General features: G+C 39.2%; 1 protein-coding gene across 1 annotated transcript; it reads left to right on the forward strand.

Moving 5' to 3' along the window:
• Nucleotides 1-4,646: 4,646 nt before the first annotated feature.
• Nucleotides 4,647-13,594, forward strand: LOC134679458 (kynurenine/alpha-aminoadipate aminotransferase, mitochondrial). Its single transcript, XM_063538376.1, has 7 exons — nt 4,647-4,908; nt 8,034-8,199; nt 8,606-8,792; nt 9,333-9,596; nt 9,864-10,040; nt 12,837-13,034; nt 13,325-13,594. Exons 1-7 carry the CDS (start codon nt 4,695-4,697, stop codon nt 13,538-13,540), a joined length of 1,422 nt encoding a protein of 473 aa, XP_063394446.1. The 5' UTR covers nt 4,647-4,694; the 3' UTR covers nt 13,541-13,594.
• The last annotated feature ends 8,417 nt before the right edge of the window (nt 13,595-22,011 follow it).

The raw sequence follows: 22,011 nt of genomic DNA on the forward strand, positions 1-22,011 counted from the left end.
TTCAGATCCTTCTTAAGAGACCCACTGATTAACAGTCCGCCGCATGGTATCGGCCTGTCAGTTAGAACAAAATTTTGACAGTTCCGAACAACTGACAGGCCGATACCGTCCCGCGGACTGTTAATCAGTGAGCCCCTTTAGACACGCAGCTCGACACTGAGCAACACTGAGCACTGAGTGGACGGACGTGCGTGCCCGAGGTTGGGGAATTTTTGTTGTGCACAAATAGTTATAAAATTTTAATGGTGCGTTTCAGACCTATGTTCGTGATTTTTTTACTGTCAAGCGAAAGTTGTTAAATCAGGTTTCGAATTTTACTGGAGAAGGGCCTCAAGATTGTTATTCATATTTTGGGCCACCGGATTAATGCTAAAAACACGCTACGAGTTATCAAAAAGTCTGATGGCAAAACGCACTACACCGTAATTCATCTAATTAGTAGGTATCATATCAACATATATTAATTGCACTAATCGCGATACGTCATTCGATTCATTGAACTTGTGACATATACGATAAAACCGATAAGATCCTACGGTGGGATAGCAAATATATACATAAATATTATCATTTTAAAACGGCGCAGTTTTAAATCAACCGCGGTCATAATTTATGGAAAAAACAAGAATTAATATTTTTTTTTATTTTAGTTAATCGTGTTTAATGTATTTGTCAATGTTGTCATAAAAAACCTACAAATGATAACGCCACCTAATTTAAAAAGTACATTGAGGGCGCCACTTCCTACGTAACTGTAACATTTGTGACGTAAAATGCTTTAACATGGCAACATTTTAGTATGGAAATATTTTAGTACTATTTTATTTAATTTTTACTATTTTATGTAGCACTATAAATCGAAAATTGAAGAATATCTAAAATGTAGCCTTCTTAATTATACCTCGTACCTACATATACTTATCTATAACGTACACAATCTTTTAATAAATAAACTATTTTTCTAAGTAGATTTTTTTATTTACTTAACAAAATATTGAATCAAAATAAAATGTGGTGTCTGGTATCTAAAAATCTTGACAATCTATAGGTAACGTTATTAAACAATTATTACATGATCTTTAGGTACCTAAGTATGTTTTTGTACATACAAAATGTTTTCCTAAATGATGACTTGCAAAATGCGAACCACGCGAGAGGTCAAAGATATCAATTAGAGATCCGTATTCAGTCTATCTCAAGTAAGTAAAGTAGTTATGTTCCTCCTTATCACTCAAATATACAAGACAGATATAGAGGTAAATGACGAAATTTCGATTTTCCATGTTCGAGGTGGGCCTAGTGCTAAACCAATAAATCTTTTGCTAAACTTAAACTAAAGTATCTAAGTAAGTGTATGAGTACCTTTACGTATAGGTACCTCGTATTTTAATTAATCTGAATGTTATAGCTATATAATCGTTTATAATTAAAACCTGTGTAAATAACTTGACCTACAATATTTAAAATACATAATTATGTATCTTCTATACATATAATAAAGCTGTAGACGGTCGAAAGTCTGTACATGGAAGATATTTGAAAAAAAGTTGGCTGAGGATACTTATAATCGATAACAGAACACGTTCCAACAGTTTTTAGGATTTTTGTCTGTTTATCTGTTTGTCTGTTTATTTGAACGCGCATCACGTGAAAACGGCTGAACGGATTTTGATGAAAACTTTACTAATCTGTCGAGAAAATCTCCGGCCAGGTTATAGGCTATAAAAATTCAACCCCATATAAGGGGGGGGTTAGCCACAATACTCGCTTGATTTAAGTTTGCCCCTGAATCTTATGGCGCTACTTAGGAAGGAGGGGCAAACTTTTTCGCGCCTGGTTGGAACTAAAAGTAAAAAAACCGGGCAAATGCGAGTCGGACTCGCGCACGAAGGGTTCCGTACCATAATGCAAAAACAGGCAAAAATAAAACGGTCCCCCATCCAAGTACTTGACCCCGCCCGACGTTGCTTAACTACGGTCTAAAATCACGTTTGTTGTATGGAAGCCCCACTTAAATCTTTATTTTATTAAGTTTTTAGTATTTGTTGTTATAGCGGCAACAGACATACATCATCTGTGAAAATTTCTACTGTCTAGCTATCACGGTTCGTGAGATACAGCCTGGTGACAGACGGACGGACGGACAGCGAAGTATTAGTAATAGGGTCCCGTTTTACCTTTTGGGTACGGAAAACCCTAAAAGTGTACAACTGTCTATCAAATGGCGTTTTTTATATCGAAAAATTTTCGCGCTCGCTTCGCTCGCGTTTTCACCATTCTATGATATGATAAAGGTGATATTCGGTTGGCAACTGCAGCAGCATTACTCTGTTGCAACGTTACTGTCAACTTTCGTCATAAAATGATGTGACTGATTTCCATACTAAAAGTAAGAGAGTGAGGGTACGTATGAAAATTTCCAACGTAAGCATTCGATTTGACCCTACGCGGACGCCCTTAAAGTCATGGAAAGAATCTTGCTTGCGGGCTTGCGGCCAGCCGATTTTTTCGACATAGGTTACCGATTTTATAGCGAATTTTGCTCTCTTGCACGGCAGATTTGTCGGCCAAGGCGAGTTGCTACTTAGCCGCGATCCTGTCAAAGTGATAACACTTTGGCAGTTAGGTCTCAGGGGCCCCGCGAAAGCCGAAAACTAAAAGCATCCTATCAAGCGCTTTCGAGTGAAGCCAAAGAGCGAGCAGTAGAAGAGTCGTGATTACATGCATAGATTCGATTTCAAGCCACTCTTTTGCAGTTCGGCGTCAGGTCTTATGCAAGGCATTCTCCCTTACGGCAAAGTTGATCTTCTGCCTTAATTACACTTGGGCGTGGATCCAAATCCAAGCTTTCCTCTTTCGCAGATGGGCCTTCTGCCTTGCTCACTTTTCGCCAATACAATTCACTTGGTCAATTCCAGGCTCTGCTTTCTTGCATCTTTTCTGTATGAAAACAACGTCGCTGAGACCCTTAAATATCGAGCCCTATGCCAAGCTAGGCTGATAGAAAACTGTCACATCAATTCTCTGTATGAAATCCTGGATTCGCGCCTGGTTGGGACTAAAAGTAAAAATGTGCAACTGTCTATCAAATTGCGTTTTTTACATCGAAAATAGTACTCTGTTGCAACGTTACTGCTGCAGTACTGTAAATTTTCGTGATAAAATGATGTGTCTGATTTCTATACTAAAAGTAAAAACGTACAACTGTCTATCAAATTGCGTTTTTATATCGAAAAATTTTCGCGCTCGCTTCGCTCGCGTTTTCAATCATATTCTTAAATATGTATTCGGGTGGCAACTGCAGCAGCATTACTGTGTTGCAACGTTACTGTTGCAGCACTGTTAATTTTTGTGCAAAAATGATGTGACTGATTTCCATACTAAAAGTAAAAATTACCAACTGTCTATTAAATTGCGTATTTATATCGAAAAAAATTAGATATGATAAAGGTGATATTCAGGTGGCGACTGCAGCAGCATTACTCTGTTGCAACGTTATTGCTGCAGGACTGTCAATTTTCGTGATAAAATGATGTGACTGATTTCCATATCCAGTTCTAATGCAGCAATGAACGTCACTCAATTGACCAAAAAAAAATTCAATATAATCTTGACGACCCTAGGGAGGGGAGCACCATGGTCTAGAAATGCTTAGGGCATCAAAATACATATCTTAATCCGGCATTGGTCGTTTGCGAAGTCAAACGATTTGGGACTCGAATTTTATACGCATTACCATGCCTTCCCCAAAAAAATCGAACGATTCGCGAAAGTCTCGCAACGCATTGAGGTTACAAAGGGCACGTGGTTTTCCTCAGGAGTCTGAAGAAGACCACGGTGAGTGGCGCTTTAGCCAGGCAAGCCGCTTCGCTTTTGCTCGCGCGCGTATACTTTACTGTATCGTCCGATATACACCTACTACTCTGTCGTTTAAATCACGTGTAAAATTTGTATAAGGGCGCAAAAAGCTATTGATTTTGGAGTGTAGTTTTATTTAGTGGTACCTAATTGTTAAATATTTTATCTGGACTACAGTCCTCTAGCATATCCATCTGTCAACTTTACTTCAAGTTCCGCCTCCAGGGGAGAGGGAGAGAAATAGAACAGACCGAATTCCACGCGGGCGGAGCCGCGGGCACAGCTAGTATATAAATAAATGCCTTTGACTGTCCATAGAATGTGTTTGGTAGGTACTTGTTACTTATTCCACTCTATGACTCTATCCTATTCTAACTTTCAACAGTTTCAACCTGCTCAGAGAACCCTCCAACCTACATAACTTGCTCTTAGCTTTTTAATAATAAGTATGTATCATGCAAGAAAAAGGTAAACATTTTTTTATCAGAGCTACGTCAATAATTATCAACGAGCCACATTTAAAGGATGAGCGTCGTCGCGAAAACTGCTTCTCCACTGTAATTAATAATTGATTATACACGATTATATTCACATAATATAAACCAAGTATTATTAACAGAGATCTGGAATTGAAGTTCATTAACGCAAGCTTTACTTATCTTATGATAGATTCTAAAACTTTTCTATAATTCGATTACTAATAAGACGAGTGTGTGGATAATAGCAACAATTCTAAAATCTTAAAACTATTTTCAAAGTTCATGTAACTATACTGAACACAATTGACTTTGCCGGTCCTGTTATTTTGCGGGTTGTCAGAGCTTGACTTTTGCAAAATGTTTGTGCCGTCGAAACTATTCCGAGGCCACAAGATGGCGCGGAGGCTCCTGGGGCCTGCGAGGGCCTGCTCGCAGGAGACCGACGACTTCTTCAAGTTCTACAGTGACGAAGGGCCGAATACCGAGCACCGGCCTCTTACGGAAGCCGATTACAATCGCTTCATCAGCCACAGGGCTGCTAGGAGGGAACCTGCGCTGACCAGGCTTATCAGTGAGTACTACACCCAGTTTTCATTGACTTCAACATTTTGAAATATTTTTGTTATTTTGCCGATGTCTTGAAGATGGCTGGGCCGATATGGTTTTTTTTTGGTTTGATGGTTTACAGTTGGTCCCATTGTCATCAGGTCAGGTGGTGGAATCCGGGATAAATCGAGGGAACTCTTCAATTAGGCACTTTACAGTCTTTCTGTTAGGTTCTTTCAGAAAACGACGTTTCATGAAATGCAATTGCTGATTAAGGCCGTAAAATGATGGCACACTGTTATGTGGAGTCGATTCTATTTTGTCATAAGTATAAATAAAACAAATCTAGTTATCTCACATTTCCAGAAGTCTAATTTCGTTTAATAAGTTTATTTACATGGAACGCATTAAATAACTAATATGTAGTCATTTTATTCCGTTATCGCGAACTTAAGCTGAGATCAGAGTCGCGCTTGATAAAAGGTTTGTAACCTTTGATCGCTGTTTGTCTCTTTTTGCAGCATTTGAATGGCAGTGCCTATTAACTGCGATTATAAGTTGCTAGCCTCTTATGAAACGCGTCTCAATTTACTCAAGATTCAAGCGAGATGGCATGCAGTGTACCTCTGTAACGTGTACCGATTTCATAATCAGAATCATGTAAAATTCGGACATTTGCTGTCAATAACCGCGTGACCACAGATAGTAGATGTCAGGGGTCATACTGCGTACGGGAGTTACCGAGCAAGAGCTAGCTAGTCGAAAACTCAAACCATGCTAAAGAAAGTTTGTATATCATCATCATCAGAACTGGACCTTGACAAAATTGTTTCTGAAAAATGGTACTTGCTCAATAAACTTAACGAAGAAGACAACTCGCCAAACATAAATTATGTATATTATTGAGAAGCTCCTTCTGGTCTTTATCAGCAGTTCCACTTCATCAAACGACATTTCCTGAATACAAATGCTTCATTAGTTGATGAACAGGCAAAAAAAGGGGTTTCCTGGATTCCTTGTGGATCACCATCACCATCAACAAGACCGTGTTCTGTGAAGAAAGTTTTGTACGGAACACTAAACATTTAGACATAAGTGGGACCAATTTGGCATATCTAACAATAACCAAAATCGAAAATTAATTTCGAAATCGGTTCAAAATGGACAGAGTTCTATAGTTACTAATATGTCGCTACATTACACAAGGTGTGATAACAGCAATATGTCAGGTTTTAAGTGATTTTTCAAATAATCCTGCTACATTAAAAAAGTAATACTAATAATATTGTAATATTGAGATATTTAGGTAAGTACGCTCATGTCTCATGTTTAACTAATTAAGTTGATAAGGTTGACGTAATATAAAAAAAAAACAATAACTATTTTAATGATAACAAGATTCTTAGAACGACACTGTTTAAGATTATATTATCACTTTCGTATTCTAGTTTATTCGATGGGTAGCGTCATGATTCGTTCTGTTTTCATCGTTCTGTCTGTGATCATTAGCTTCTTCCTTCGCGTCATTCCAGTCATAAACTTCTTTTCTTTATTCTTGTTTAGTACTTATTTGTTCTATTTAACCTGACTTATCATAAAATAATTATGATAATAAAAAATTATATTAATAAATTATTTTCATTTCATTTTTACTTTGCTTTGATTCACAAATTTGTTATTTTTGACCTTATTTGCTGTTTGTAACGTAGATTATTTACAAACGTTTAGTTTTCCGGTCGTAAGGCATGCAGCAAATATTAGTTTTCCTTATTGCTGATCTGATAACCCCAGCACGATTAAACGCATTAAAATCACGCTAATAAATAAGTAATTAACAACAAAATCACATACAAAGTTAGTGCTTAAATGACGTAAAGCGCAAATGCACAACGCATAACTATGGCCGCATCGCATGTGGCGCAGGAATCGTATTGCCTCCAAATCATCTATTTTTTTCTTTTTACTGGCTTAAGAATTCAAACTTTACGGCAAGTAAATAAAATGTTTATTTATTTCCTGTTGTGCATACTTATTACCTTATCTATAAACAAGTTAAACACGTTTACAGATAGTGACATAGAAGAAATGTTATGAAAATAAAGAAGTTATATCTTATTCTTAAGAAAACATGTTTGTGATTGTCTTGTTTTTATAACATTCCCGATTTCATTCTGTAAATCAGTAGGTATAGTAGCCATTACTTTCATAAATAATAAACTATGATTACATCACTTAAGTTTTATCAGAGGTATGTATTATAAACAAATCCTATAAATGTTTATGTAAATAATTTATTATAAGACAAGGTAATGTGGCCTTGCTCCCATGATCAAGGAGATAGTGGGAGAAATATAATCCCAACAAGAACATAAATTTGAAATGAGAGCCAGTTCAATATTAAGAATATGTGTCTTTGCTGACTTGCCGATAAAAGAATTGAGATCTATAGCGATATATGAGATATGGGTGCCAAGTTCTGCGCTGTGTAGATAATTCTGAAATTATAAAGGATTTATCTACTATTGATGGTTTCCCTATTTTAATCCTTGTTACTTGTTATGTCTTGGTTGGTGCCCTTTGATCCTGGACTTAAGTTACTTTTTTGTAAACATTTACATTTGGCTTAAATTTTCCTTAAGTCTAAAGTATACGTATACAAAGAAAATAATAAAAAGGTTATGAACTGGCTTTTAAGATATTAAACTAGTAATAAATCCGAGGCTGACCAGTGCGCGCCGGTTTACCAAACACATTATGATTTCATTCAGTGTAATAACAACATTATCTACTGACTTGCCCATATCGTGCAATGTATGACTCAATTCAGCAGTCTCGTTGAATCAAAAACAGTATTTTGAAAGATTATTATACTAGTTCATAATCTGATAAAACTTTCTCTTTCTACGCTTAAGTGGCGATTTTTGCGCGTTGTTTCTTGGATGAAAACTGTCTGGGCATCATTAAGATAATAAATAATGTAGATTGTAGTTCATGTTGATGATAAGAGATAAATGACAGCCAAATTTAAGCTATAAATTTATCTGGGTACAGAAGATTTTGCCTAAGCTATAAAGAAAGTTTTTTTTTGTAACCCGTACCCTGACCTAAACTCAATCTCGGTGTATTTTTTATTGTGCCTTTCTATTGCAGCGACCCTGGCGTACGGCGTCGGACGTCAAATGATCTCCCTCGCCGAGGGCATGCCCAATGAAGAGGTGTTTCCCTTCACCAGACTCGAGCTTGGATCTACCGCAGGACCGTTCCATATGGAGGGGAAAGAATTAGCTACTGCGCTGCAGTATGTCCCGTCACAAGGGTGAGCAGACTTCTCTAAATCTTCCTCCCTCAGAAACAACAACGAGGAGTTCCCATTCAGCAAATTTCACAAGGAAGCTTTCATCCAGTGGAGTGGAGCTCGGTTCGAAGATAAGGTTGTTTGATGTTTTAAGAGTCAGCAGTTGTTACTCGTTTGGTTGTAATAGGTACTAAAGTATAGTCAAGGATTTACGAGTAATAGGCACTTTGAGTTCAGAGAGCTCATTCTAATCTTAGTCTAAAACAGAACATAAACTTGTGAGTTTCCTGTGATTAAGGTCTTAGTTAAATTGTATTCACTTTCTTCTTTCTACTTGATTACCCGTCAAGAAAGTAGAAAGTCGAAAGTGAATTTGTAAGCGATCATAGACATGGAACTAACTGAATCACCATCATATTTTTTCCAGTCTCCCAGCTCTCCTCAGCGAGCTCCGCGCCTTCCAGCAGGATCTGCACCGCCCCCCGCCCCTCCCCCGTGACGTGCTGGTCACCAACGGGGCCCAGCACGGCATCTACCAGGCCATCGACCTGCTGTTAGATGAAGGAGACCCTATACTGTTGGCTGAGTATGCCTACACTGGAGTCCATACTGCTGTTAGTATAGAACGTGTTTAGGAAGCTTCTAGCAGTGCAACACGGTATCTGTTACCAGGTCATGAAGTTGCTGCTGAATGAATGAAAAAAAGGTATACTCCTGGTTCAGTATACATTGGCATTCACGCCGCTATTTGTTGGAACACCGTTTGCTATAGACATCAGCTATAGATAACAATATAATTATCAAGCAATCTTTAAACCACGGTCTTTCAAGTTTTGTTAACTATACTAGTTTCTGACTAGTTCCTAAATTTGAATACCGAAAATATCTCTTAAAAATATGTAGTATAACACCTTTTTCAATGCTCTGGAATAAATATTATCGACACCAAATTCCCAATGAACCTTGCAACGCACCTAAACGTAATGCACCGCTCTTGGTTTTGCTACAGACTTGCAGAAATTTACATTTACAATCCACTCATCTGAGGTTATTCTTTGGGTACTTTTGAACATGATAGCCAAGCAAAATATATCATTGCCGAATTTTAATAGCTCAACCCAACTCAATATTTTAACAACTTCATCTCTTTCCAGCTCAGGCCATACCGACCGGAGATCATTACCATCCCCGAAGACGGTCATGGTATAGTCCCCGACACCCTCGAAGCAATCTTGGCCGAGCGACTGGCCCGTGGGCTCTCCATGCCGCGGCTTCTCTACCTGGTGCCCAATGGCAACAATCCGACTGGAGCCACGTTGCCTGCGAATCGCCGGCGACTGATCTACGACCTCGCCTGCAGATACGACTTCCTTATTCTGGAGGACGATCCGTACATGTTCCTGAATTATGATGATGAGGTCAATTTATTTTCAGTTCAATACCTTAAAGAAAGATCTGAAGTAGTTCCTCTCTTTTAGTCACATGCCATTTCAAGCTACTTTCTTAGCTGTTTCTTATCTTGTTTCAAAAGTTTCGATGAGCGGCCTTTCCACCATCTAGAATAAGGCATGAACTATCCAGTCACTAACTAGTTTGGTATACGAGGGCCTTGATATCCAGTGTCCATGATTAAATGAAAAAAATTGTGTTCTTAATTAATGTGTTAATGTTTAATCTGTCAACAGCAACACCCATCGTTCCTGTCACTAGACACAGCAGGACGGGTCGTGCGTCTCGACTCATTGTCGAAGGTCGTCAGCTCGGGGCTGCGTGGAGGCTGGATGACGGCCCCGAGACCGCTGCTGGAGCGTGCCGAGTTACACATGCAAGGGGAGATCCTACACAGCTGCACGCTTGCACAGGTAATGTCAGAGAGTTATTTTTTTTTTATTATGAATAGGCTTACTCATGGCCACAGACTAGCCGAGGCGTAGACGTGGCCTACGATGGAGCGAGCTCGCCCAGAAGGTGCCAGTTCACTCTTGATTTGAAGGTTGCCGTCATTTAAAATACATAAGACGTTTCGAGCCCTTTTCCAGTGCTGATGGTGGTGGCCCTGTTAAGCCATATCATAGAGAACTAAGTAAGGATGGAGTGCTAACTCCATACATCAGTTTTTTTACCAAAACGCGGGTTATTTTCGTAGTCGACATCTAGCGTCAAGTCGCGAATTTATCAGTACCGTTTTTCCTTTTCTCTATGATAGGGCAGGATAGATCTGTTTACTGTCACTCCCCCTCAAACAGTGCAATCTCCGGACTTGGGCAATGCCCTTGATAATCACCCTGACTTTGGCTTTCAACAACATTTGCTTTGCGTTATCATAATCAAGATAGTAGATGATGATAGACATTCGTAGATGCGAAGTGGCGTTGAAAAATTATGTTGTCATTTTATAGTTAAACAAATATTTAGAATAGATAAGATAAAATGTAAAGATAAAAAGATAACAAATCAAATCACTCATTAATTTACGTTTCTTTTAAAGTTGACGCCCTAATATTTTTGACGCTTTTAACTAATGAAAGTACAAATAAGTGCGCCCGCTCTGTGCACCCGAGCCAGCTAGACGCACTAAAAACATCACGCTTGTAAATGGATCGTAATGATATGATGATTGTGTCGGAATGTGGACGTACGAACTAGGTGATAAAACAACGCAACCAAGTTGAGTTCAGATTTGTTAGAAGTCGCCTCAAGACTAGCGATTGCAAATCCGTGACATTTTTTCAAATCCGGATTTTCGGATTTTGGCTTGACCGAAATCCGAAGTTCGGATTCAATCCGGATTTTAAGAAAGGAATATTTGGCATAAAAGCAAAGTGAAACAAACAATCAAATTAAGTTGTTTTTATTAAAAATAACAAAAACAGAATGCGTACACTGCTACGCCCATAAAGAAACATCATCGCATCAAGAGATTCGTCACTTAACCTCGTCCTCATACGGTTACAGAACACTCCTGCTGCCGAAATTCTCTTTCCGATTCCACACTTGTTGGTGGTATTGATAATAGCTGGTTGTATACGGAGGATAAAATGCTACCGATTTTTCCTCCGCCCTCGTGGACGGCCATTTCTATGTGGATTCATCATCATCATCTCAACCATAAGACGTCCACTGCTGAACATAGGCCCTTGGACCTCCATTCGTACCGGTTGTAAGCGACCCGCATCCAGCGTCTTCCGGCGGCCTTAACAAGGTCGTCCGTCCATCTTGTGGGTGGACGTCCTACGCTCCGCTTGCTAGTCCGTCCGTGGTCTCCACTCGAGCACTTTTCGACCCCATCGGCCATCTTCTCTGCGCGCAATGTGGCCTGCCCATTGCCACTTCAGCTTGCTAATCCGGTGGGCTATGTCGGTGACTTTAGTTCGTCTACGGATCTCCTCATTTCTGATTCGATCACGCAGAGAAACTCCGAGCATAGCCCTCTCCATAGCTCGTTGAGCGACTTTGAATTTTGAGATGAGGCTGATAGTGAAAGACCACGTTTCGGAGCCGTAAGTCATCACTGGTAACACACATTGATTAAAGACTTTCCTCTTGAGGCACTGAGGTATGTCGGACGAAAAGACATTGCGTAGTTTCCCGAACGCTGCCCAACCGAATTGGATTCGGCGGTTGACCTCCTTCTCGAAGTTGGACCTACCTAATTGGACTACTTGTCCTAGGTAGATGTACGAGTCAACAACTTCGAGTACCGAGTTTCCAACAGAAAGTGGGATGGGCATAACATTGGCATTTGACATAAGTTTCGTCTTGTCCATGTTCATTTTCAAGCCCACCCATTGTGAAACTCGGTTGAGGTCATCGAGCATCATGCGGAGTTCCTCCATCGACTTTGCCATGACTACTATATCGTCGGCAAACCGAACGTGAGTGATGTATTCGCCGTTGATGTTGATGCCAAGTCCTTGCCATTCCAGGAGCTTGAAGGCGTCTTCCATTACGGCAGTAAACAGTTTCGGAGAGATAACGTCTCCCTGCCTTACGCCTCTTTGCAATGGAATCGCCTTCGTGCTCTATGTGGATTCGAGTAGCTAATCCGGGGCATCTGGCGAGGCAATCTGGGCAACTCCTGTATTATTTTGGTCGAGCAAAGACAGCTGCTGATTTAATTGCTCTTTAAAACTTAGCTCTCGTTGGTCTTGTTTCTGTAGTTTACCATTAACAGTTGTCATTGCACTCGTGGAAGCCACCGAGGAAAGAGGAGAAGTCGGAGTCGATGTCGCGGCCATGGTGCAGATGACGGTGACTTGGCGGGTAGCGGGCGGCGGACGCGGGGCAAGCATACAGGTGCGAACGAGTGCGCGACGCGCAATGCCCGGCTGGCAATAGCTCTCCCGCGTTACCGCTTCATATGCACCGCTTTTTATTTCGCATTAGCATTAATTTTGAGCAAATTAGTACTGGTGGGAAAAAATCCGAAAAACCGGTTTTTTCTTTTCAAAATCCGGATTTTAAAACGGATTTTTAAACGCTCCGAAATCCGGATTTTTGAACTTCGAATAATCCGGATTGCAATCACTACTCAAGACTATGATTGTTGAAAGAAAAATAAAATAAAATCAACAATGAAATCTTAGTATTACACATTTTAATTTAAAAAATCTGTACTGTTTTTCTAAGGCGTGCTTATAAGGATTGTATATTTGCAGTGCCTGGTGCACCGCGTTGTGTCAAACCGCCCGTGGCTGGCCGACCACCTGCAGCGCGCGCGCGCCCTCTATCGGCGGCGGCGCGACGCGCTGCTGGAAGCTATCGGTCCGCTTGAGCCCCTCGCTGAATGGCAGACGCCGCCAGGTGGCTTGTTCTTGTGGTTGCGAGTGAGGGGAGTGGATGATGTTTATAATATGGTGAGTCAAAGCATTTCTCTATTATTTAGCGTCTAGCGCCTAAGAGAGCCCCACTTTAACGTCGTTTGAGCTTTGGCGTTTAGTCAGCGCTATGGATATTGGTGTACATACATAATATAAAATAAATATTTCTGAATGATAGCTATGAGTAGACGGTAATAAATTATCATAATTGACTTTAGATCCCGGATTTGCTAACATTGTAGCGCCGCGCCGTATAACATATTGTAATGAAATCCAAGACGATTTGTAATCTTAATTAAAATGTAACGAATGTATTGTTGTTCCAGGTATTCGAAACTGCTTTCAAACGTGGCTTGATGCTGATCCCAGGCCAAGCCTTCCAATACGACAACACCATCCCCTCGCAGCACTTGCGATTGACCTTCAGCAAAATAGCCGTCAAAGACATGCCCGTCGCCGCGCGCCATCTAGCAGACATCATCAGAGAAGAGCAGCAGCGCAGTTTGCAGAAACAACCGCAGAGGATCGCTACTCAACGCTAGAGGGCGCTAGTATTAAAATAGGTTAAATTATTTAATGCTTGACAATAATGATGGTTGTATATTAATTAGTATTACATTTTATACTGTTTTATAATGCATAATTATTGTACTCTGTAGTGTAAAACAACAATAATTATGTTTTTTTACTCGTACATGCAAGAAAATATGTTAGTTAATTTATCATAACATAATTAGCTTGTAAATTAGTCTTAATTTTATCTATGTTAAATTGATAATCCGAACTAATTAAATATAATCTCATACATGAACCAGTAAAATGATTTATTGACAAGTTTTCCCTTACCGCAAAAGTAAAATTTGAAAAATGCAAAAGCTCGTTTCCCGGAATGTTTCATAATATCATAACGTAGAATTTTTTTTCGTGTGATACTTTTTCTTTTAAAACCCGTTTCTGTTTTAATTGTGTTTGTTTTTGTAATTATGTAATATAAAATTTTCCTTCTGTAATAACTCAGTTTACACTACTTGTCACTAGATGGCAGAAGTTACGAACCTGTCATGAGTGCACGGGGGTACCCGCTATTTTCTTTCGTTCCCTGGCAGCTGCTAGTTGAGACTAGGGACCTAGCCAAGATGACAATCGTTTACGTTTAACATCAAAATGATATCAGAATGATCTGTTAGTTATCATTCGCATTAGAGCAAGTGAGACGCACGAGGTAATGATAAGTAACTGACATCATTCAGATATCGTTTTGATGTCAGGATGTCAGATGTACATTCGAATTGACCTGATTTTCTACACCACGGTGCATATGTCACCGTAAAATTGTAAACACTCGTCAGTTTATAATATCGCTAGTTAGATTATAAACTGACGGTAGGGAGGTTACAATCTAATCTAACCTACGTTAGATTATTAAACTAACGGGTTCACAATCTTACGGTATCACATACACCGCCAACCCATAGGTTGGTCTGTGGGTGAGCCTAATCCATTTTACGAGGGTTGTTTGAGAAGTAACTTGTTTCGTCTACGTATAGATGGCGTTGGCGCCAACTCTGTTTGTATTGATTTAGTTTAGTAACTAAAAATATATAATCTGTGGCGTCATGTCATTTTTGGCGGGAATTTAACATTTGACAGTAGTTCAAAGAAAAGTGGTCTGAGTTAAGCGGGAAAATGGAGAAAATTGGAATTCGTGGAGTCATTCAGTTCTTTTTTTTGGAAGGCAAAACTGCGAAACAAATTCATGAAAGGATTTTACCTACGTTGGGTAGTTCGTGTCCTTCCTACGAAACGGTTCGACTTTGGGTAAATGAGTTTAAGCGAGGCAGGACAAGCATTGAAGATGCACCTCGCCCTGGAGCTCCGAAAACGGCAGTTTCACCAGAAGTCATCGATAAATCCATGATTTAGTTTTAGCCGACCGAAGATTGAAAATACGCGAATTAGCTGAAGCCACAAACATCTCTTCTGAACGGGTGCATTTTATTTTACACAACGAGTTGCACATGAAAAAGCTTTGTGCAATTACTGACTCCAGAACAAATGCGTATTCGCATGCGAATATCTGATGAAAATTTGCAGGTGTTAAAAAAAATCCAATAGATTTTATTCGCCGTTTTGTCACTATGGATGAAACCTGGATCCACCACTACATCCCGGAGACGAAACAACAGTCGAAACAATGGGTTGGTCATGGTGAGCCAGCTCCAAAGAAAGCCAAATGCATTCCGTCTGCTGGAAAGGTGATGGCGTCTGTGTTTTGGGGCGCAAAGGGTATCCTTTTAATTGACTACCTTGCCAAGGGAAAAACTATAACTGGAGCATACTATGCATCACTTTTGGATCAGTTAAAGGCGGCAATAGCTGAAAAACGTCCAGGTTTGGCAAAAAAGAAAGTGATATTTCACCATGACAATGTTCCGGTGCATTCAAGTCGTGTCGCTGCACAAAAATTGTCGGAGTTACGATTTGAACTTCTTCCACACCCTGCTTATTCACCCGATTTGGCTCCGTCGGACTATCACCTCTTCCCGAAACTCAAAACATTTCTCTCAGGGCGAAAATTTAAGTCCAATGAGGAGGTTATACGGGAGATCAATGCGTATTTCGAGGCCCTTGAAGAGACGCACTTCCGTGAAGGCATAGAGAAGTTGCAGATTCGTTGGGACAAGTGCATACAACTTCGGGGGGATTACGTAGAAAAATAAAATAAATACATTTGCAATATTATTATTTTTTCATATCAAACCAAGTCACTTCTCAAACAACCCTCGTAACATTAGCTTCGCGTCACACATTATGGTTAAGTAGGTACCGGCAGTAGGTAGTACCTACCTAACCTACCTTCGTAAGACCCATGTAATGCCAATTTTTGCGCTTTTGAATTTGGAACATTCTTTTATTTCTATAAGAGTTCATAACATAACGCGGGAACTTACGTAGACGCCGACGTTAGATTTAACCATAATGTACCAATCTATAGTTAATTTACAGCATGTAAACAGGAGCCATATTGAAAACCCATCGGCTCATTACACACCAGCAGCACTTCGTCACACGCCAGGAAGTAAACAGTTCCCGGACATAATCTCGTTCCAGCAACGTCAACAATTCCGCGCCAATCGGCGAATAATCATGCAGCAATTAAAACTGCTTATTTCCTTAATTGTCGGCAATCGGGCGCTTAAAGAGCTTTTTCACTCAGCTTCAAAAACCAACCTTAAAATTATGTACTACAGCTCAGAATGCTTTGACGATTGGTGAGATAAACTGGCTGATTTTAAAAGGACTCCCTGCCATTAGAAAATCAACCTTGCGCAATAATCTTTTAGGGTGCGTTTTAGTTTGGAAAGGTTGGATGAAACGCTTTAAATGGGAAATTGTAAGCTAACTCGTCGTCGGAATAAAACAACTCTTTGCTCAGATAATGAGAAAGAGTGAGGAGTCTCGCGAAGGTGCTACCTCTTTTCTTTTCTGCTGAGGCTTAGATTAAAGAACGTGCATACTGTGCCGCAGCAGGTAGTCTTATTATTATAAGATATGGCTACTTTACAAGTTTAGAATAGAGTAGGACCAAGCTAACTTTGAAATATCTACCTACCTAAATATTATACTCATGGACCAATTTAGAGGAACGCAATAAAAAGGTTTATTTACTGGATATCAAAATTTCAAAATTAGTAATTAAACTTTTTTTTGCGTTTCTCTACTATGAGTGTAGTCGTATTAGTCATCATAGTTCGTTTTGTATGAATACCTCAGGAGCGTAGTCGGAAATATAGAAATTTCTATTCTAAGAAACGCTCTATTACCTACTTGACACTTTTTTTTACAATCCCACACTCCAAATAAGCCGTGTTGATTACAAACAAAGCTCTACCGCCAAAAAAAACGGTTTAATCTTCAAAAACGCCTAAAAATCGACGCACGCGCAACAATAGCACTCCAGATTTGCGCAAACAAACAAAAACTATTTTGTGTTGAAAATAACACCTCTTGATAATACCCTAAACATTCACGTGTCGTTGCGAAACTAAATGCCAAGGAAAATCAGTTTTTATTACTACGCTGATAAAAGCGCTTCTAGGGAAATTAATGGCAAATTTAAGTTTGTTTTGCTAATGCTTTGGCGGTTTTGCACAACTGCATTAGTTTCATTTATTACACGTATTATAGGTACTACTTTTTATAATACTTACCAAATAAAATCTCTATTCCATTTCTCTCGTTGCTCAATTGTGAACTTTAATTGTTTTGTAACAAGGTTGATTACTAAATTAGAGTAGTTTTGTAAGAGCAGATATAAGTTTGTTCCCTATTTGTGCTAAGTTTCTTTGTACTAAGGTGTTCAGATTTGCACGTGTGACGGGCGGAAAGTAGATGACTTACTCAAAGATACAATGGAGTGAAACTTTATAAAGAATATTGCAAAATAATCTTTAATGAGTAGCAAATATAATATTTTTTCTCCCTCTCCTGAAATTGAGTTACAATTTACAATTACACTTCAGGGCATTTGCTGTTAACGATCTCCAAAGATCTATAATAACTAAGTGTTTCTAAAGTATGAAGTGCCTTTGGTTTTATAGATACGTATTTTGTTTTTTTTTTTTTCAATATATATGCTGCTTACATTATTATTAAAATTTAATTTAAAATGCTTAGTTTCATTTATAATTAATATTATTTCCATATATTATGTTATAATTTATATATAAAGACCGTTCAATTGTTAGTAACTGCACCGGGGGTCGATTTCCTGCGATTTTAGTTAAACTGTTAATGCAATCGAGAGATGCGCGCGAGTGGAAATGGAAAACTTAACGCGGTTAGCGGCGGGCGCGAGTCACTAGCGGCAGCGGATGCAGGTCACGAGCGGCAGAGGCTATGTTATATAGTCCGTTTTTTTTAGCATTAGAAAGAACTTCGCAGAAGTTCGCTTGTGGTTCTAAATCTGGCACTTTTAGCGGTAACAATTTGAAGTAAATCATATGTTGCTACATGTTGCATCACCATGCTACATTAGATAATTCAATAATTATTAACAATTAACGAGCCTGATAAAAACTGCACGCTTCCTTCTGCGGAGTTCTTTCTAATGCTAAAAAAAACGAACTATAGACCATGTGGCTTAAATGCAGTCTGAAGACAAATATAAAAACAAAGGTATTTTAAGTAAGGGAATAAAAGTTTTCTGATAACACACATGTATGTCTTATTAAACGTTGCGTTTAAGCACGTAGAGAGCATAGAGGGGGCACTTAAGCTAGCGAACTAAGCGTATTGCGAGGCGTGGCGACACTTGGGCATTCTATCGCGAGTTTATAGCGTCAATATTGTCACCGGTATATAGGGATTCAGCAACAAGCTTTTGTTTTGTTGATGAACATAAAATAACGTTCTAAGAAATGGGAAAGCAAAGAACGGAGAAGCCGCTCGTCGCTCGTGACTCGTGCCTCGAGGAAGCGGGCTGCACTCGTTCGTTCCTGTCATTTAGCGTTTGTCTGCGTCGCTGATTATCGTTGGGAAAGCATCCGATTATTCCAGCCGTGTCTGCGAGAGTGTCATCATCATCATATCAGTCTTACCACGTCCAGTGCTGGACATCCGATTATTCCAGCCGTGTCTGCGAGAGTGTCATCATCATCATATCAGTCTAAACACGTCCAGTGCTGGGTATTGCACATGTAGAGTGCGCTGTCTTCATCCAATAGTTTCTTGTTATCTTAATTGATTACCATTACCATGAGATAATTAACCAACTCATTACCATTACTCGTTAGCGAGAGCGTAAACGATTTGTATGGAAAAATTGTACAGTGCCTTTAGCGATGATCTAAGAAAATGAAAAAAAAAAGGCGTTGATGATGGCGAGGAAAATGGGGACTACGTTTGTATGGATAAGCGGTCGTGCGCTGTCGTCCACTTTCTCCCCTAACATATAAAACTTCGATAGGTACCTTTCAGAAGCGATCTGCTCTAGTCAGTGCATTATTACATTTGTTCTTTAATGTTAAGCTTGTAAACCTCAACGCGTCACAGTCGACGGTAGACACCCTGGTTCACTCCGGGATGCTCCCGCGCTGTTGCGCGCGCACAATGTTTATCGGATTATGCTCTCACACACGCACTATGAAGGCGATTATTGCCATAATTCACATAATCATAATAAGGTAGCTATAAAACTCGCACAATATGTGTGAACTGGTGTCGTCGGGCTTTGACGCCCTAGGTGATGGCTTTGTTTGGTGTCTACGCCACGCCACCTATGCGCGCACGCATTGTAGACATAAATATTCATTCATTTTTTAAATCCTTTATTACGCATTGCAAAAGCAATGAAAACAGGTCAGTTTGGCACAGAATCACGATCAAGGTGCTCAAAGACATAAAGGCGTGTTCTGATGGTAATAACATGTTACAAATTAGGATCAGAAACGTCACTTTTGACACTGACAGATTATGTCCATAACAAATCGGTCAAATTAATAAGCTATTATTACAAACAATACATATACACCGTACGTATACGTACACGTACCTATAGCAATAATAGGCGACCCTTACATTTTTCCTTAAAATCAATTTTTAAGTAATAACTAATAACGTGCCTAAATAGGAATTGTCTTCAAATTACGTTGCCGTGTCAAACAAAAATCACTTTATTTTAAAACGGTATCGTTTAAATGGAATCCACGACACAATTTCGCCTTAAAAATAACCTTAACCGAATTACATACCTATTAAGATTAATTGCCAAAAATATTCGGGAACTTTGTAATTGCTCGTGAAATTGAAAAACGAAAAGAGTTTTTGTGGAAATGAAATTTGTCTTTGAGAGGATTTTTCATTACTTTCATTAGATAACTCGTTAAGGGAGCGGGTCTCGTTGCAGACCCTTTTGGGTCAGAGTGCGTTTGAACGACAGTTTGGACTTCATTTGTAATTATAATTAGTAATTACATGTAAGGTTTTGATGTAACAGCATTATGTGATACCCACATAGGTATTAGATATAAGCCAAAAATAGAAACAAGTTTAATTAAATTACTTAATAATTATTTAATAACCCCTTACCTTACTTGATAAGATATTATTAACCTAATGTTAAATGTATAACTATGTTTTTCAAATAACAATTTTATTATTATTTTTTATTATTAATTATTCAATATGAAGTTTTGGTGATTGTTGCTCAAGAATATTTTCCAGGTTTCTCTCTGCCAATAGGTCAATAAATATTTATTATCATTTTAAGGACGATGTAAACGGTTTTTAACACATTTAAGTTAAATTCACATGTAATAAAGATGAAAAAAAAAACTAGCAAAACATTATAAAGAAGGGACTTTTAACTAGCAATAAAAAAGTACGTTAAAAAGGTTTTCTTTTGCAGAAAGTCAACAAATCATTTTAAACCAGCGACACTAAGTTTATATTTTTCATACTTTTGGCTAGGCCAGGGGTATTTCGGATGGGATGTTTTTCTGAAAGATGTTGTCCGCTAAGTATTGGAAATCACTGGCAAAGGTGAGGCCTACCTATAGATGTTAACAACTAGTAAATCCTATTTGTTAGCCTACCTACAGTCTACCTACTACCGACAATCAGCCTTGACTAAAGCTGGTGCTATACAGCCGCTAACTGGCAGCCAGTTAAGGCGAGGTGTTGCCTGCTAACTGTTAGCTAGTTAAGGCTAATAAGGCTCGGGTCGCGCCAATTCACCGCTGACACGGACGGGATACACCTTAATGTTTCCCGCTAGGGATGCCCACTACTATCGAAAAGTCGACATCAGATTTCGATAACAGTTCGATTTTAAATTACAAGACAGCCGTGAATTTAAGATAACCCTTTAACCCTTTCCTTTCTAGTCATTCGATTTCGAACCGTAATTCTTATAGTAGAGATACTACGATAGCAAGTATGTTGCCGCTATGAACTAAAGGGATACACCAGTTAACATATATTCCAATGCGAAACATGTACAAGAACCGGGCGATGTCACTGTCAAAACCAGTTATGTGAACGTTTCAATTGCAACTACAGATCTATTAGAATGTTCAAGATTGCCTGATTCCGTTAACCTTCCGTTTTGTATATTCAAGGCGGCCGCTAGCGGCCGCTATGGAGTCCGAAAGTGGGCACTTTTTTACAATTGAAGTCTGCCTTTTTCACACTCGTGCAATGTTCATATATGTGATGGCTTCCCTTTTGTACACTTTGATTATCAGCGTAAGCGTCGTCTAGATCCGTGAATAGACCATGTAGTTCTTGCGTCGCTGTATTCAGCCACCGAAAACGGTGTTCTTTACTTTCACCATAAATCGTCCGCAAAAGACAAAAAGGCCAATGAGTCGAAATTCAATTGGAAATCAGATTCCCTTTGGGAGCGTAGGTTCGGATCCTACCGACTGCGCCATGTTAAGGTACTTGGGACGCGACAATCAAACACCAGTTTCCTTAGAGGATATAACCAACGGAGACGCCATATCTATAATTTTCGGTACAAAATAGTTTGCGGGGGAGGACAGGAGGACATCAAATGTATACGTAAGGTCAACATAGCTATGTCAGATAAACGTCAGTCCATATTTTTGACACAGAGGAACGCCTGTTAATGACTACTCCGTTTGGTTATATTCTCTAAGCCAGTTTCAGATCAAGACTAAAGTTAATTTATTGTACGCTTACCCACCACATACATAAATATAAAGTACCTATAGTGATATTTTGTGATGATGAATCTGTTCGAATCTCGAAATGCCCACAGATGTAAAAAATATTGCACTAAATGTGTAAAATATTTTATCGACAGTTTATCGATAGTCGGTGTCGCGTCGCGGGGCGCGGCGGGGGAGCGAAATTGGAGGAAAACTTTCGTAAGGGGAAATGAAATGGGATTGATAAAAATTGGAACCAAGCCGCGGCAGGGCCGCACTCGGCACGCTATGAATATTTACACAAAAATCCAGATAGAATGAAGTTTACCGTAAAATGT

The sequence above is a fragment of the Cydia fagiglandana genome, chromosome 2 (assembly GCF_963556715.1).
Source record: "Cydia fagiglandana chromosome 2, ilCydFagi1.1, whole genome shotgun sequence".
NCBI lineage: Eukaryota > Metazoa > Arthropoda > Insecta > Lepidoptera > Tortricidae > Cydia > Cydia fagiglandana.

Bases quoted from the DNA above. Each gene is read 5' to 3' on its own strand.
- LOC134679458 (XM_063538376.1), top strand. From the start codon at position 4,695: ATGTTTGTGCCGTCGAAACTATTCCGAGGCCACAAGATGGCGCGGAGG. The intron at 8,793-9,332 runs GTTAGTATAGAA...ATCTCTTTCCAG, and splicing joins ACACTGGAGTCCATACTGCT to CTCAGGCCATACCGACCGGA. The intron at 13,035-13,324 runs GTGAGTCAAAGC...TTGTTGTTCCAG, and splicing joins TGGATGATGTTTATAATATG to GTATTCGAAACTGCTTTCAA.